Source organism: Vigna umbellata, chromosome 6 (genome assembly GCF_029865625.1).
Source record: "Vigna umbellata cultivar VRB3 chromosome 6, Vumbellata_1.0, whole genome shotgun sequence".
NCBI lineage: Eukaryota > Viridiplantae > Streptophyta > Magnoliopsida > Fabales > Fabaceae > Vigna > Vigna umbellata.
The window spans coordinates 21,000,174-21,018,702 of NC_142170.1; the positions used below are offsets into that span (position 1 = coordinate 21,000,174).

The following is an 18,529-nucleotide window of genomic DNA, read 5'->3' on the forward strand; positions in this document are numbered from 1 at the left end:
CAAAATGAAATGTAACATTGGCCCAAATACAAGGCCTAAAGAAAAACTTATTTACATATTTACAAAACTTAAGATGAGAGATAAGCTAATGAACTATGCTCCATAAAAGTAGAGTTCTTTGAACTCCTTCTTCTTCTTCCATTCTCCTAACCATAACTCTTGTCAATGGTCTAATGTGGCTTCGTCCATATGGTCCTCCATCGCAATGTTGATAAAATATTAATAAATAGTGGGTTTAATTTTTTGAAATACAAAGACAAATTTATTAAGATAAATCAAAGCAACAATATTTTGTCTTTAAAGTCTTATTTAAGTATTTAAATGAGTTGTCACTAAAAAATAAAATAAAATTTATAATAGTCTATGTTCAATATTTCAATATTTGAAAAAGAAAAATTAATCAAATAATAAGAATATAATATTTGAACCATCTTTTCCCCATGTCTCTCAAACAACGAGCAAATGTTGAAATATATTTACAGAGTCAAAGGTACCCTACAAAGAGTTTTCTTCCACTTCACGAATTTTCACTACTTAGTACTTGTCTTTCAAACCTCCTTTGTCTTCTTGATACTTGTCCTCTATAATGTGCGGGTGAGGTGTCAGTAGAAAATTCTTAGACACTCAAGTTAGTGCTCTGAGTTAAAGATTAACTAGTCAAAGTATGATTTAATGAAAAAGTAAAGTCTAGACTCAATTAAAATAATATTTATAGGAGTATTTTACTAGCCATGGAACCTTACTTGAATGGGCTTGATAATGGGCTAATTAGTCCATTAGCCCAAACATCATTTTACCTGTGTGATTTGCAGCCAATTTTGGCTAAGTCACGTAGTATGTTGATGTCTTCGGCGAGTTGGGATATGTATCGATAGGCGACACTTGACTCTAGTGAGGGGTGTGTCTATTAGCTAATGGTACCTAGTCTTCAATTTTGGAACACAATACTTGGTGTATTGCCATTAGTATTTTCTATATAACATATTCAATTTACTCCTTTGGGGTGTAGTCCTCAGTCTTCGATAGACAACTTATCCTTTACAGAATATTTGAGAAGTCACATGCAACCTTTAGTGGATATTGTTGGAACAATCGGTACCGATTTTGCGCAGCGGAAATATCAAAACAGAGTACGATACATATTGTTTAAAAGAAAGGAGCTTGTTCGGTCAATTTTAAAAATGGTTCCTTTAATTTTCTCTTAAACGTTTTATCAAATAGTTGATGTGTAGAAAATGTAAAGAGTGTAGGGAATAGAAAAAATCACACAAATGATTTTTATCCTAGTTCGAATCAAAAGATTCTATGTCTAGTCATTAATCACTATGAATAGTGATTAACTTTTTCACTAAAAACAGTTTTACAGATTACAATATAGTGAATGAAATAAAAATGATAAAACCTTCCTTCGATGAATGAACCAGAAGGAAACTTCCTTCGACAAACGAACCGGAAGCAAGCAGCGAACACTTTCCTTCGACAGACGAACTAGAACAGTGCAACAAATATCTTCCTTTGACCAACGAACCGGAAGAAAACAACTCTGCCAACTTGAAGAGAACCGCTCCAACCTTCAACACACAAAGCGCGAGCTTCTCCTATTCACAAGACTTGACAAGAGTAATGGACTAACACTTGAGAACTTCCTTAGATCACATTATATTCTCAAATGACTTAGATGCCTTTCTAAAGTGTTTGGAAAAGGTATATATAGCCTACTGGTCTGAAACTGAAGAGATGCATTTCAACTGCCAGTGATAATCAATTATTATAAGTGATAATCGATTATTTGCGAGACTTGGAATAATTTAGAATATTTATTCTTCAACCGATCGGTTCCAGTTCTTCACCTCCTTCTACCATTCGGTTTGAGATTTGATTGCCTTCTGCCGTTCGGTTTGAGTTTGACACCATTCGGTCTTCAACTTGTGTTCGACCAATGTTAGTGACCATTGGGTATTACTGAGTTTCGCCAATGTTCAACTTCGTTCGGTCCTGAACTATGTTCTGCTAGTGTTAGTCTTGATCGACTGTTCGGTTTTCTAGTTGTATTCGACCATGAATAATGTTCGACCTTTATCTATTATATGTCGTTCGACCTTCAACTGTTGAGTGACCGTTCAACCTTAATTTGATACGACCGTTCAGTCCCAGTCATGCCTTCCACTGCTTGGTCTTGGTCATAACTTTACCACTCGGTCCTAAGTTCTTGGTCATGACTACTCATGTCCTGATTGCTTGGTCTTGGTCATGAAGTCTACCGTTCGGTCTTGATGTCTTCTCTTATGCAGAAATGCTTTTAAACTCTCATACAACAAAAGTCTTCTTATTCTTCACTTTGTAACATCATCAAAATCATTATCTTCAAGATACCAATGCTTCTCATTGGTAATAATCTCCCCCTTTTTGATGATGATACAAAATTCGTTGTTTAAAAGCATCTTTGTGAATCTGCATAAAATACAAACTTACAAACAGGTTAGTAGTAACTGCTTTAGAGGTTTGTTAAGTTTATTCTTCTCCCCTTTTTGATCATAAGCATAAAGCACGTAGAAGTACTCCCCCTCAAAATGTTCTCCCCTCAACAAATCAAATTATGTAAGAAATGATAATAAGAGAAACTTAATGTACCATATGAACCGTCTGGTTTAATTAAAAGGGAAAAACCAATTACTGTGTAATTCTTAAAAACTGTTCGGTAACTAACGTAGTTCTCCTTGTGTACCATATGAATCGTTCAGTCGGTATCACAATTATAACCAGTGGAGCATGCGCCATTCGGTAAATATACCAGAATGATAATCGACTATTCCATGCGCCATTCGGTAAATATACCAGAATGATAATCGACTATATCATAATTATAACCAATGGAGCATGCGTTCAGTCGGTATCACAATTATAGCCTATCCTCTTATATCCTATCCTCTTATATCTTAACAAAATTAGTTTTGAGTGCATGCAATGATAATCGACTATTCCATGCAATAATCGATTAAATATGCTAGACTTACGAAAAATTAAAACTCTTATGAATATTTTACTTCTAAGACATAATTACTTCTCCCAATTCTCTTCTAAGGTCATAAAGTAAAGACACCCCCTTAAATATGCAATTCAAATTCAGTTTTCAGCATACTCAATTAACCCATGAAATCGACAATTACTTTTCAAACAATGAAGATATTAATGATTCAACAACCAATTTATAAACTAAAATGAATGCAACAGTAGCTCAAATGGATATGATCACAGCTGCTACAGGTTTAACATGAAAGCATTTCAGCTAGCACAATCAGTTCCAAACACTAACTTTAACAACACAATTTACAACTTCCCAAACAACAACTATGATTCATGCTCTCTCATATCCCAATTTGTTCAACCCCGTGAATTCAGCTCTGCATATCAAAACAACATATACAAAAATTAAAACAACAATATGCATTAATCGGATTTAATTCAATAAAATTGTTTATCTTGGTTCAATGGATTTTATCCCCCAGCTTAATCAACTACACTCAGGCTTCTGAAACAGGATTTGCTAGGCAAAGCTATCAGACACTAGAGACAAAACAGGACAACCACAAATTTATAAATAAGAAACAAAAATGGCAATTCAATCATCAAATGACTTAATAATCCAAAAATACCAATGAAAATCTATCAACCAGCTCATTCAATTGAATCTTTCATAGCTTTTAATGCTTGACAGAGATTACACCAAGGCTAACTTCAAAGTACTCATGAAATTAAATACTAAACTAGTTAAACATAGATTCAATTTATAATTTAAAAATAAAGTACTGAAATAACAATGCACATGACTAAACATGACAAAAATCAAATTCAGCACATGAATGTCTCAAATAGATGAATTTTACTGATTAAAAGGTGTAAATAGATAAGAACACACAACAGGATGAATGAACCAGTGATGGACATATCATTTGCCCAAACAAAAATGAATATAATAATAATCAGATAATGGAAGATCAAAAAGATAAGTAGAACAAAGTGCAACAACACAGTTCACACAACACTTAGCTCAATCACATGGAGCTCGAACTAATGCTTTGAATGCCATTTAATGGAGTCACTTTCTGGCCTAGAGCATCAAATCCAAAAGCAGAATACCATGGAGTTATCCTCTCCTTTTGAGAACTTAACCTGCAAAACCAACCAAGAGAGGTTTGGTCCCCCACAATCTCATTTGGGTCCTTGGGGTTAGTACATGCAAGCAAACATCATTTCACAACTTTAACCCATGCATGTTTTCCATTTTGAACTCCAAAATGTTTAATGTTGCATTTGTTTGATGTATGACCATGTCTCATACAATAAAAACAACAAACATCATGCACCTTATTTTCACAAAAGTCCCTTTTTCAACCCAACACTAGTACAAAAATCGCGTACAACGTCAAATATATTGGGCTTTTAATGGCGAATTCGTGAACGACGTCATATCAGGAGAAGTTAAATTTACGTCGAATTTAAAAAACTCGACGTTAAATTAACGTCGAATTTTGTTAATATACGATGTTAGCTTAACGTCGAATTTTGTATTTATTAAACGTTAATAAACTTTTTTTGTTTTTTTTAATTAATTCTGATCCTTTTTTACAACTCCACGAGACCTGAAAAGCAAAAAACAACAAATTTTAGTGTTTGGTATTTTATAAAGCATGAACTATGAACGTGTAGTGTAGTATCAACAACAAACAAGTTCAATCAAACAACAACAAACAAGTTCAATCAAACAACAACAAACAAGTTCAATTAAACAACAACAACAAACAAGTTCAACATAAAAAACAACAAACAAGTTCAACAAATAAGTTCTTCGAAAGGAAAATGAAAACTAACCTTCAAAAGGTGTGTTCGTCGGAATAAAAATTCGTCACAATGAGAGAGAAAACAGTATGCGCCTATGAAGGACAAGAGTACAAAAATAATCGGTTAAAACAAACAAAAATCATACATAAAGTAATTAATTAACATGCATTTGTATCAAATGAAAGAAAGATTATATGTGATGCTTGTCAAATTTCGTTCGAGAAACGTTTTAGAAGAGAAGAAAGTATCGCACGCTAAGATAAAGTGAATGAATTTTCAATCTCCGACTCAAATTTTTATTGAATTCACTAACCTTTTGACATCGAATTTAAAAGTCATTCGACATTTTATATCCTTTTACGTCAAATTACAATTCTAAATGACGTTTAATAATTGCATTTATTTACAAAAATGCAACCGCTCGTTTTTAACGTTGGTTATTCAGTGGTTGGACGTTGAACGCGTGACGTTATATGCTGTTTTTGTACTAATGCAAACTCTACGAGTTCTCTTCATTTTTGACTTTTTATGATGATGCATGTTTTTATTTCTAACATTGCTCTTTCTAAAACCATTTTGAACATGTAAGACAAACTTGGTTGCTTTAGAAAGTAAATTTTCAAGTATGTTAATGTCAAACATGTGACTTTTACAAGATAAACACTCAACATGTTTTTCATTTGCATTAGATTCAATCAACTTAGTTTCAAGATTATTAACTTTATTTCTTAAAACTACTTCTTCATCTAACGCTTTTTTCATATTTCAATTTTAATTCATTATGTTCTTGCTTTAGCTTTTTATGAGCATCATCAAGTTTTTCAGATTGATTCATCAATTCAAAGAAGGCTTTTTCCAAATCTAACTCATTAGATTCAGAGCTAAAATCACTTACTTGGCTTCCAACTTCTTCTGAGTCAGTCATTAGAAAAAGATTTGCTTCCTCATTTGAAACACTTGAGCTACACGAGTCATTATCATTCCAAGCAATGTAGGCCTTCTTCTCTTTGTGAGTTTTCTTTTTCTTTCTTTCTTCACTTTTCTTGATGATCACATTTTCTTAAGAGCATTTTCACACTCATTACAAGAAGCAGCGAAAGATTGGGAATATTGTCTTCCTCCAGGATCCGTTATCAGTTGGGAGGATCTTGAACATCAGTTTCTGAGCGAATTCTCCCCTGTGCAATATGGTTACAATAACGATCCTGGATGGAATGACCCTAGCTTGGGATGGTATGATGCTCCACAATAATATCAGGAAACACCATCTCAGAATGCTTATATGCCTCCGTCAGTCTAGCAACAACAACAGCTGCAACTTTATGAGCTTGCCCAAATAGCTCATCAACCTTCTACTTCTGAGCCTACATTGCAGGAGCTGTTGGAGAAAATGACCATGCAGAACCTTCAGTTTTAGCAAGAGAACATTCAGTTTCAACAAGAGAACATGAAGTTTGAGTAGGAAATAAAAGCTGCCATTTAGAGTTTGACTGATCAGATAGGGCAGATGGCCACTCAACTCAATCAGGAACAGTCTCAAGATTTAGAGGAATCACCATTTTAGACTATTCAGATTCCTGATGATGTTAGTGTCATCCACATAGGAGATGAGGAGCAGAGTCATGAGCTTACTACTACGCCACCTACTTTCCCACCTTCAGATGTCCCTACTCTTGTGCTTGAGGACATAGATCCTGATAAAGATTTTGAGGACCAGGCAGGTATGAGCAACACCTTTGAGTTAGGTAGACCACTTTCATCTTCCATCACTTTACCAATCTTTAGGGAAGTGGAGGTAAACATACCTCAATTTGATTATGTTGATGATTATGCTGTTGAGGGGTATGTTGATGATTATATTGTTGATGAAAATGCTTTTCATTTCCACTCTTTGCATGATGAGAAACAACTTTTGTCATCCTATCTAAATACTTCTTATTCATGCACTAAGCATGAATCTGAGCCTTTTGTTCATATTGTTTCTAAATTTGAAAGTGATTCATGTTCTAAGAGTATAATTGAGGTTCAGCTTGTTACACTTGGATTGGGTGTTATACCCCTGCATGTCATTTCTTTGGAACCACATTGCACTAACCCTATTGCAGGAGGTACACATGAATTTGACCAGCAAACACCCACAATGGCAGACAAAGGTGCTTACATACACAACAATTTGAAGATTAATAGGCACTGGTTGAACCCGCTCATCAACAATCACTTCTTCTTAGATCCAGCTATGGAAGACATTTCCCTGCTCGATCAAATCTAGAGGATGAAGTAGTTCTTCCCCAAAACTTCCTTGTTGGATCCTATGGTGGAAGACATCTCCCTGATAGTCCAAAATTGGAAATTTCCACCCTAACCTAGGGGAGTTTTCTTTTTCCTTCTCCCCCTTTCCCCACTTTATTGCACTTGTCCATGATCTGTTGACTATTCTGATTTTTGATCTTATGCTTATGACACATTGAGTACACTGTGTAGTTTAAGTGTGGTCTATTGGGGGAGATTCTGATTTTTCTTTGTTAGTTTTTTTTTTTCCGTGTTAAATTTTTTCTTTTCTAGGTAGTTTTTGTTTTGTCTTGTGTACATGTTTACATGTTTCTCTTGATTTCTGGACTTTGTTTAGGTTGTAGATGTGTCTTTCACTTCATTGATACTCTGATTGGTTGGAAATCCTTGCTTTTCTCTGCTTGGAAGATGATTATGATGTTTGAGAGTTGAATTGATTGTGACAGAAGTACCTTATGTGAGATTTGAGCCACTTTATGTCTTTCTTATGTGTGATATGTCTCTTGATTGCTTGCACATATGCCTTGGCTTGACTCTGGTTGATAATTCTTGATTGATATGCATGTTTGGAAGTGATAAAGGCAGTTTTGTTCTTGAGCCTCTCTAGCCAAATAAGCCTGCCTTGTTGTGATCCTTTGATAACCCCTTTTGAGCCTATACTTTCCCTATTTCTTTGTTTTGAAGCTCATACACTAGGTTTATGTGAAAAACCATGTTTACCTAAACCTTAGGAAATTTTGGAGCTTTGGAAGTGTTTTGGGAACGAGTGTGGTCTCCTTGGGTATTCTGATGAATTAGCTAGTTGGTTCTTCTTCTTGTTTTCTTTTTGGAAATATGATTTATATCGTGTCTCTTACAGTTGTGTGCTAAAGAGAGAAAAGAGAAGAGACATGATGAAAAAAAAAATAGAGAAATTTTTTTTTGTGAATAATGGAGTCAAGAAGAGGATTAAATTAGATGTTTTGGGTGTGATTTGAATGTGTTTACACTTGTTCCCTATTTCTCCTCTATTTCTTTTGGTTTATAGCTTCTCATGGATATTATATCCTCCCTTGTCCTTGGCCCCATTACATCCATAAAAGACCTTTTGATTTGAACATGCATATGTTTTGAGTGTTGATATTAGAGACTTGCCAAGTCTGTTGTTGTTTGCTTTCTTGAGTACATTGAGTTAACATTGTTTACCCTAGACACTTGAGAGATACAGTACATCTGTGAGGTTTTGTTACTTTTGATTCACCTCTTGAGTTGATTGATCATTTTGCCATGCTTTAAATTACTTGGATGATTTCATGAGCATCTGCTTTTCTTGATTCTATGTTGGATATTTTCTACGTTCTTTCTTGGTCCAGATTCCTTGAAAACTGTGTAATTCTGTTTCTTTCCTTGTTCGTCTTTGTTTTCTGTGTGCTGAGTTTGTGTCACTTCCCTGATGTCCTTTGAACTATTCCTTGATTTGCGTCTTGATTTTGCCCAGGAGTGCAAAAGACTAAGTGTGGTCTATTTTGATGAGTCAATATTTTCTTGACTTCACTTAGTTTATTGTGCTAGAATTAATCAGGGAATTGTGCTTAAATGTCCAGTATTTTCCCATTTTTCCTAATTGTGCTCAATTTGATCAGAAATTCTTATTTTAATTAATTTGAATTATTTGAGCTAATTATTTTCATCATTGATTGCAGGAAAAATTTTGGAAATACAATTTGGAACATTTGGAGGTTAAATGAGAAATGGCAATTGGGCCCAAGGCAAAAGAAGAGAGCAGCCCACATCGTATTTTTAAAAAAGGGGTGCTGGGAGAAAAGTCAAATTCATTTGGACTGCATTCAAGTTTGGAGGGATCGTCCAACACATTGGGGAAGCACATAACACACGGTCCTTGAGTAGCTCACGGGTTCAGCTGGCTGGGAAAAGAATTCCATGGCCCAGCTAACGTCCAGCAGCATCCAGCACGACCCACAAGAAAAGAAGAACACACTGTCTAGCGTTGGAAGAGGTGTGCACACAGAAGGAAGGCTGAAGCAACATGTCACGACCCACAAATTGAAATAGTTTTTGGCTTCTTTTGTTGCCTTCAAGTAGGAACGTCCATGGGTGCTTCAAGTAGACAGAAGCACACGGACCTTGAGAGCTGCCACGTCCACAAAGTCCAGCAGCACATGGGCTTGGATTCATGCGGACAACGGCGTCTTGGGAGGTGCACAAGGAAGGCAGCGGTGCACCTAGTAGCCCTGGTCCAGCATCCAGCAAGTACTTTGTTACCAATGAAGAGCATTGGTAAATTTGAAGATAAATAATTTTGATGATGCTGAAAGATGATACATTGTTATAGTTGTTTTAAAAGCAATTTGTAGATTATAAATGTATTAGGAAAAGCCTTAAACATGTAATACTTAGAAAAATTCGTATTTTTAACTGCTACGCATTTAATCGATTATTAGAAGCTATAATCGATTATCCTGAGCCCTTCTGAAAAACCTCGTTGCTCTGGAATAATCGATTATTACTCCAAATAATCGATTATCACAGTTCTGATGAGAACTGCCAAAAGTCTCTGGAATAATCGATTATTCCTCAGGATAATCAATTATCACTTTTTGAAAACCCTGTAACGGACTCGAATAATCGATTATCACTAACAATAATCGATTATCTGCGGCAGTTATAATTCATCTTTGCAAACTTTAGAACAATGGGCTATATAGATGAGTTCTAGAACTCTTAGAAATACTACTGAGCTTTTGAGAATACAGTGTGATCTGAGGAAGTTCCAAAAGCTAGTTCATTGCACTGCCTAGTCTCGTGAAAAGGAGAAGCTCTCGCTTTGTGGGTCAAAGGTCGGAGCGATTCTCTTCGAGTTGGCAACGCTATTGTTCTTCCGGTTCGTTGGTCGAAGGAAGAACTGTTCTGCACTGTTCCAGAGTTGAAGGAAAGTGTAGATTGTTGGCTTCCATTTCGTTGGTCGAAGGAAGGTTTTATATTTCGGTTTGTTTATTCACTCTTAATTGTATTTTGCTGAAACTGATTTTAGTGAAATCGTTAATCACTCTTTATAGTGATTAACAACTGGACGTAGATTCTTTTGAATCGAACCAGGATAAAAATCCAGTGTGTCAACTTTTCTATTCCTTACACTCGTTACTGTTTTATGCACATCAAGTGTTTGTTAAATTTTCTCTAAGAAAATTGATTTTCTAAAACGGACCATCATAACTCGATTTGTGACCGTAACACGCTTTCCGAGTATTTTATTCTGCTGCGCAACTCTATAACGGTACCGATTGTTCCGACAATTTGTATCAGAGCTTGCTTTGATATTCTTTCAAACTTTTGCGAAAATGGTCGGTCATCAAAATCAAGTATATGCTGAGGGTGCATCCATCAACAGACCACCTCTTTTTACTGGTGATAACTATGCATTCTGGAAAGTCAGAATGGAAATTTTTATGGGGTCTGTTGACAGAGGCATCTGGGAAGCTGTGCTAAATGGTCCCTATATTCCTAAAAGAACTGTTGATGGTGTAGAAGTAGAAAAACCATACTTTAATTGGACTCCTGAGGAAAATAGAAGAGCCCAATTTGATATTAAGGCTCGTAATATTATTTCATCTACTGTAGTACTTGATGAATTTTATAGAATTTCAGTGTGTAAGACAACACAGGAGATGTGGGAGGTCCTCAGAGTCACACATGAGGGTACAGACGACGTGAAACGTGCAAGGAAGAACACACTCATTCAGGAGTATGAGATGTTCAGAATGCAGCCTGGAGAAACAATATCTGATGTCCAGAAGCGTTTCACTCACATTGTGAACCACCTGACAGGTTTGGGTAAGACTTTTGACACTGACGAGTTGAATGTGAAAATTTTGAAATCATTAGACAGGTCTTGGCAACCAAAGGTGACTGCCATTTCGGAGTCTCAAAACCTCACTCAAATGTCAACGGCGATTCTCTTTGGAAAGCTTCGTGAGCATGAGCTTGAGCTAAGAAGATTAACTACAGAAGAGGATCAAGGCAAAAGAAAGACGCTTGCCCTAAAGTCTGAAATCTCAAAAGGAAAAAGTTCTAAGAGAATTGAGGATGATGATTCCGATAACGATGAGGAAAACATGAGTCTTATGATTAAGAAGTTTGCTAAATTTATGAAAGCAAAGGGAAAAGACAAATACCATGGAGAAAGGAAAGAAAATCGAGGATCTCCATCAAGCATTAAATGTTATGGATGTGGAGAAAGGGGTCATGTGAAGACTGACTGTCCTAAGAATAGGAAAAGTGAAGAAAAGAAAGAAAGAAAGTTTCCAAAGAAGAAGAAAGCTTACATAGCTTGGGAAGACAATGCTTCTAGTTCTTCAAGTTCAAGCGATTCAAATGAAGAAGCAAACTTGTGCTTAATGGCAGACTTAGAAGATGCAGGAAGCCAAGTAAGTGATTCTAGCTTAGAGTCAAGTGATGAGTTTGACTTACAAAAGACATTTCTTGATTTGTTAAATGAATCTGAAAAACTTGATGTTGCTCATAAAAAGCTAAAGAAAGAGCATAATGAATTGAATTTGAGGTATGAAAAAGCACTAGATGATGAAGTTGTTTTGAGAAACAAAGTTAGTAATTTGGAAACTAAGTTATTTGAATTTGATACTGTTATACAACCTGCTGAATGTCTATCGTGTAAAAGTCATATGTTTGATATTGACATTCTTGAGAATTTACTTGCAAAGGCAAATAAGTCTAAGTCACATGCCAAAACAAACTTTGAGAGAAGCAATGCTAGAAGTGGAAACACGCATCTACACAAAAAATATAAAGTGATAAGAACTCGTAGAGTTTGGGTAGAAAAAGGAACTCTTGTGAAAAATAAAGTGTATGAGGCTTGTTGTTTTTACTGCATGAAACTTGGTCACACCTCAAACAAATGCAACATCAAACATTTTGGTGTTCCAAATGGTAAATATGCATGGGTTAAAATTGTAAAATGATGTATATTTGCATAAACTAACCCAAAGGACCCATAATAAGATTGGGGACCTAAAGTCTTGCTAAAATTTGTTTTGTAGGAACTTACTAAGTCAAAGAAGTCACTGTGGTATCTTGACAGTGGTTGTTCAAGACACATGACCGGTGACAAGAAAAGGTTTATTTCTTTTGAGAAGAAGAAGCAAGGATTTGTGACCTATGGAGATAATAACAAAGGTAGAATCATTGGCACTGGAGACATTGGAGGAGGAAACACATTGACTATAAAGGACGTATTATGCGTTGAAGGTCTCAAACACAATCTCCTAAGCATAAGTCAATTATGTGACAAGGGTCTCAAGGTAACCTTTGAAAGTGATAGATGTACCGTATATTTTAAAAATTCTACTGAAATTGCTTTGCAAGGTGTTAGGCATAATAACATTTACTTGATTGATATTGAAAATGCATCTAGTCATAGTATAACATGTTTAGTTGCCAAAGAGGAAAATCCTTGGTTATGGCATAAAAGAGCTGCGCATATTCATATGCAACATTTAAATAAATTGAGTTCAAAAGATCTTGTGATTGGTTTGCCTAAATTAAAATTTGAGAAAGACAAAATATGTTTTGCATGTCAAAAGGGAAAGCAAACCAAATCCTCTTTTTCGTCTAAAAACATGATTTCAACATCAAAACCTTTAGAACTTTTGCATATGGACTTGTTTGGTCCATCTAGAATTAAAAGTTTTGGTGGAAACTACTATGCTCTTGTGATTGTTGATGACTACACTAGATTTACTTGGACATTTTTCTTAACCTTGAAAAGTGAAGCTTTTAAAGCATTCAAATCATTTGCAAAACGTGTTCAAAATGAAAAGGATTTGAAAATCAAAACCTTGAGAAGTGATCACGGTGGTGAGTTTGAAAACGAATCTTTTGAAAAGTTTTGTGAAAAACATGGAATTGCTCATAATTTTTCTGCTCCAAGAACTCCCCAACAAAATGGTGTTGTTGAAAGGAAAAATAGGTCATTAGAAGAACTAGCTAGGACTCTTTTAAATGAATCTAATGTGCCAAAATACTTTTGGGCTGATGCAGTTAGTACTGCTTGTTACGTGTTAAACAGAATGATAATTAGGCCTATTCTTAAGCTAACTCCCTATGAACTGTTTAACGGTAGAAAACCAAATGTATCTCATTTGAAAATCTTTGGATGCAAATGTTTTGTTTTGAATAATGGTAAAGATAATCTAGGCAAATTTGATGCTAAATCTGATGAGGCAATCTTCTTAGGATACTCTTTAACTAGCAAAGCATATAGGGTGTTTAATAGAAGAACCTTGAAAATTGAAGAATCAATGCATGTTGTCTTTGATGAAATTGTGGACCTTGAGGTGAACCCTCTTGAGTCAAATAAACCAATTGCAGGTGATGAGGATTATTTGAGGGAAGCTCTTGAAGAGATGTATCTAAATGAAAACTATCCTCCAGAAACTCAAAATGAACATCAAGTAGTTGATCCTAAAAGCTATCAACAACCAAGAGGACTTTCTCTGGACAACATCATCGGAGATATGTTAAAAGGGGTAACTACTAGACACAATCTTAATAATTTCTGCTTAACAGTAGCTTTTGTGTCTCAGGTAGAACCTAAGAACATAAAGGAAGCTCTTCAAGATGATAAATGGTGTGTTGCTATGCAAGAAGAACTCAATCAATTTGAAAGGAATGATGTTTGGGAACTCATTCCTAGACAAGATGATTATCAAATCATTGGAACAAAGTGGGTGTTTAGAAACAAGCTTGATGAAGATGGCAACATCACCAAGAACAAAGCCAGGTTAGTTGCAAAAGGCTACTGCCAAGAGGAAGGTATCGACTATGATGAAACTTACGCCCCAGTAGCCAGGTTAGAAGCAATTAGATTGTTACTTGCGTATGCATCCTTGATGAAGTTTAAATTGTATCAAATGGATGTGAAAAGTGCATTTTTAAATGGTTTCATTAAAGAAGAGGTATACGTTAGTCAACCTCCTGGTTTTGAGGATTTTAAATATCCTAATCATGTTTATAAGTTGAAAAAGGCCTTGTATGGTCTAAAACAGGCACCTAGATCTTGGTATGAAAGACTTAGTACTTTCTTGATTTAAAATGACTTCTCTAGAGGAAAGGTTGATTCAACCTTGTTTATTAAAAAAGTAGAAAAACATATCTTGATTGTTCAAGTATACGTAGATGATATCATTTTTGGGTCTACAAATGATTCATTGTGTGAGGGATTTGCACAAATCATGCAAGGTGAATTTGAAATGTCTATGATGGGTGAGCTTAACTTCTTCTTAGGACTGCAAATAAAGCAAATAGATGGGGGAACTTTTGTCTCCCAAACTAAATATTGTAGAGAAGTGCTTAAGAAGTTTGGTATGGATACTTGTAAAGAGGCCAACACACCTATGGCAACGTCCTGCTATTTAGATAAGGATGAATCTGGTGAAGGAGTAAATGAAACCATGTTTAGAGGAATGATAGGATCCTTACTTTATCTAACTGCTAGTAGACCAGACATTATGCAAAGTGTGTGTGTGTGCTAGGTACCAAGCTAATCCTAAAGAATCTCATCTAATTGCTGTCAAACGGATTTTGAAATACCTTAAAGGCACCCCATATTTTGGACTTTGGTATCCTTCTGATGCTTTACCTAGTTTGATAGGTTATTCTGATGCAGATTATGGTGGCTGTAAAATTGATAGGAAAAGTACTAGTGGAACATGTCATTTTCTGGGCTATTCTTTAGTGTCTTGGCATTCAAAGAAACAAGCTTGTGTAGCCTTGTCTACCACTGAAGCTGAATACATTGCTGCTGGAAATTGTTGTGCCCAAATTTTATGGATGAAACAACAACTGGAGGATTTTGATATCTTCCTTGATCACATTCCTCTGAAATGTGATAATACTAGTGCTATCAACCTCACTAAGAACCCCATAATGCACTCAAGAACTAAGCACATTGAAATTAGACATCATTTCTTGAGAGACCACATTCAAAAGGGAGATTGCCAAATTGAATACATTGACACTTTACATCAATTGGCTGATATCTTCACTAAAGCACTACCTAAAGATAGATTCTATGAGCTTAGAAGAGAGTTAGGAGTGTTAGATATGTCCTAAATTCAAACTTTATAAAATTTTCTCAATTCTGGTACGATCAGCGCTTTTAATCGATTATCATAGGATAATAATCGATTATTTTTTAGCTTTGGCAAAAACCCCTATTCGCAGATAATCGATTATAACTTATAATAATCGATTATTTTTTAGCTTTGGCCAAAACCCCTATTCGCAGATAATCGATTATCACTTACAAATAATCGATTATTCATATTCAAAACCAAAACTGGACTTGTATGCGAAGATAATCGATTATCTTCATACATAATCGATTATTACACAATTTCTGGAAAGTGACTTATGAGCAGATAATCGATTATCACTTAGAATAATCGATTATTACGCGATCTGTTTCAAAAATATAGTCGTTACAGTGAATCCTAATGGCTGGAAACGGTCATAAACGGCTAGTTTCTCCATTTTTTCTTATAAATAGCCCCCTATAATCGATTATTACTCACTTCTTTGCACCCAGAAACCTGCTGCACCCAAATCTGAACCAAATCTCTCCTCTTTCTTCTTTCCTTCCAAAGTTTCTTTTGTGCCCACTTCTCTCATGGCTGATTCAAGAAGAACCCGAAGGAGGACTGCTGGTGCTTCTTCCTCTCGCTCCCGAAATGTTCGTCCTGCTTCCATCGAAGGTTGGATTTCAGATGAGGAGCAACATGGTGACTATGTTCATTTCTGGCAAGAACGCCGAATCATGGCGGTAAAGTTCATCCGTCTCGACTTTTATCGTTATTATGGCTTTCAATTTCCAGATCTGTTTCGTGGTTAAGGACTTACTCATCTAGTGGAGCAAAAGGGGTGCATATACCCTGATCTTATCCGTGTCTTCTACTTCAATATGCGTTATCGTGACGGCATCATCACAACAAAAGTAAAAGGTGTCCCTATAATTCTGGATGATGACATATGGACAAATTCCGGACTTCAATCGTCTCCTCGCCTTTCAATCTTTTTTGCGTCATCCTGAACACCAAATCAATCGTCGCCAATTGCTTGTGGGTGGATTCAAGGTTGAAGAAAGGATGATTCATTACTTAATTCTATGGATCCTATGTCCTCGTGCCACTAACCATGCTCAATGCTCGGAGCAAGATCTTCTACTACTATATGGGCTTTTAAATCACATCCACATTGATTGGCCAGCCCTCATCTCCGACACCATGGTAAAGGCCAAGAAATATTCTTCTTATCATTTTCCATATGCACTTCTCATCTCTCGAATTTTAGAATACAAAGGTGTAAGTGTGGACGGCGAACTCACTACCTCCATTCAAGCAATTGGCACTGAAATTGGTGAGACAACATTTCGCCAAATGGGTTTTGTTGCTCGTGGCCGTGTGATCATTCACAAGGATGATGATCACCACGATAATGTCAATGACGATATGGACGCCCATATGGTTGATCCTGTCCCAGCTGCTACCTCTGCTGATGCTGGTCCTTCTCACATGCCTTCAAATTCATCCCTGACTATGGAGGAGCATTTTGCAAATCTGTCTAAACAACTGGAGGATATGCGTCTCTTTCAACAATCTCACTTTGACCAAATATATGAGTGGCAACAAAATCATGAAGAATTTGTGATCGACCAGTTCAATGACCTTGATACTCGCATTGGAAACATTGAAAATCATTTTAATCTCCAACCTCCAGAGAGACCACCAAGTCCTGAATTTTAGATTTAGGATGTGCTTATTAGTGTGCTTTCATGTTTGTTTGTTTTGAATTCCTAGAATGTTTTCTCATATTCATGTCTTGCTTTATGTGCCCTTGTACTCTTTAATGTTTTCCTGAATAAAATGATCTACTGTTTTAGTACTTACACTGTTTAATTGAGGGGAGCTCATATTAAGGGGGAGCCTTATCACTCTTTTTGCTTATGATCAAAAAGGGGGAGAAATATGTGCAGTTACTACTAACTCCTACTGTTGTCTCTCAGTTTGTATCTTTTGCAGATAACCCAACGTTGCTTTTAAAAAGTGATTTTTGATCATCATCAAAAAGGGGGAGATTGTTACCAATGAAGAGCATTGGTAAATTTGAAGATAAATAATTTTGATGATGCTGAAAGATGATACATTGTTATAGTTGTTTTAAAAGCAATTTGTAGATTATAAATGTATTAGGAAAAGCCTTAAACATGTAATACTTAGAAAAATTCGTATTTTTAACTGCTACGCATTTAATCGATTATTAGAAGCTATAATCGATTATCCTGAGCCCTTCTGAAAAACCTCGTTGCTCTGGAATAATCGATTATTACTCCAAATAATCGATTATCACAGTTCTGATGAGAACTGCCAAAAGTCTCTGGAATAATCGATTATTCCTCAGGATAATCAATTATCACTTTTTGAAAACCCTGTAACGGACTCGAATAATCGATTATCACTAACAATAATCGATTATCTGCGGCAGTTATAATTCATCTTTGCAAACTTTAGAACAATGGGCTATATAGATGAGTTCTAGAACTCTTAGAAATACTACTGAGCTTTTGAGAATACAGTGTGATCTGAGGAAGTTCCAAAAGCTAGTTCATTGCACTGCCTAGTCTCGTGAAAAGGAGAAGCTCTCGCTTTGTGGGTCAAAGGTCGGAGCGATTCTCTTCGAGTTGGCAACGCTATTGTTCTTCCGGTTCGTTGGTCGAAGGAAGAACTGTTCTGCACTGTTCCAGAGTTGAAGGAAAGTGTAGATTGTTGGCTTCCATTTCGTTGGTCGAAGGAAGGTTTTATATTTCGGTTTGTTTATTCACTCTTAATTGTATTTTGCTGAAACTGATTTTAGTGAAATCGTTAATCACTCTTTATAGTGATTAACAACTGGACGTAGATTCTTTTGAATCGAACCAGGATAAAAATCCAGTGTGTCAACTTTTCTATTCCTTACACTCGTTACTGTTTTATGCACATCAAGTGTTTGTTAAATTTTCTCTAAGAAAATTGATTTTCTAAAACGGACCATCATAACTCGATTTGTGACCGTAACACGCTTTCTGAGTATTTTATTCCGCTGCGCAACTCTATAACGGTACCGATTGTTCCGACATACTTCACGCTTCCAGTAGCTGATTCACGGAAAGAAGAGAGAAAGCGTGCTCCAGCTGCCACCCAAAAAGAGGAGCACGAGTGCTAGAATGGAGGGTTACGCTTGAATTCCAAGGAAGTGGTGATTCATTTCTCTTTCCATGGCTTTGGAGTGTTGCTGCATTTACTTTTGCTAGAGATAGAAGTGCTCTCACGGTCACAGCAGCAACAGCACGTTA

General features: G+C 36.0%; 1 protein-coding gene across 1 annotated transcript; it reads left to right on the plus strand.

Moving 5' to 3' along the window:
- The first annotated feature begins 10,466 nt into the window (after window positions 1–10,466).
- LOC148196956 (uncharacterized) lies at window positions 10,467–16,033 on the plus strand. The gene is made up of 3 exons (XM_088093553.1): window positions 10,467–11,556; window positions 14,239–14,309; window positions 15,731–16,033. The coding sequence occupies exons 1-3, from the start codon at window positions 10,467–10,469 to the stop codon at window positions 16,031–16,033; spliced, it is 1,464 nt and encodes a 487-aa protein (XP_087949679.1).
- The last annotated feature ends 2,496 nt before the right edge of the window (window positions 16,034–18,529 follow it).

What these genes read in the sequence shown, in the direction of transcription:
- LOC148196956 (XM_088093553.1), top strand. Translation starts at nt 10,467, where the DNA reads ATGGTCGGTCATCAAAATCAAGTATATGCTGAGGGTGCATCCATCAAC. An exon ending in AGATGCAGGAAGCCAAGTAA is followed by an intron (nt 11,557 to 14,238) that starts GTGATTCTAGCT and finishes TGATTTAAAATG; the next exon opens with ACTTCTCTAGAGGAAAGGTT. An exon ending in AACATATCTTGATTGTTCAA is followed by an intron (nt 14,310 to 15,730) that starts GTATACGTAGAT and finishes CTTTGCACCCAG; the next exon opens with AAACCTGCTGCACCCAAATC.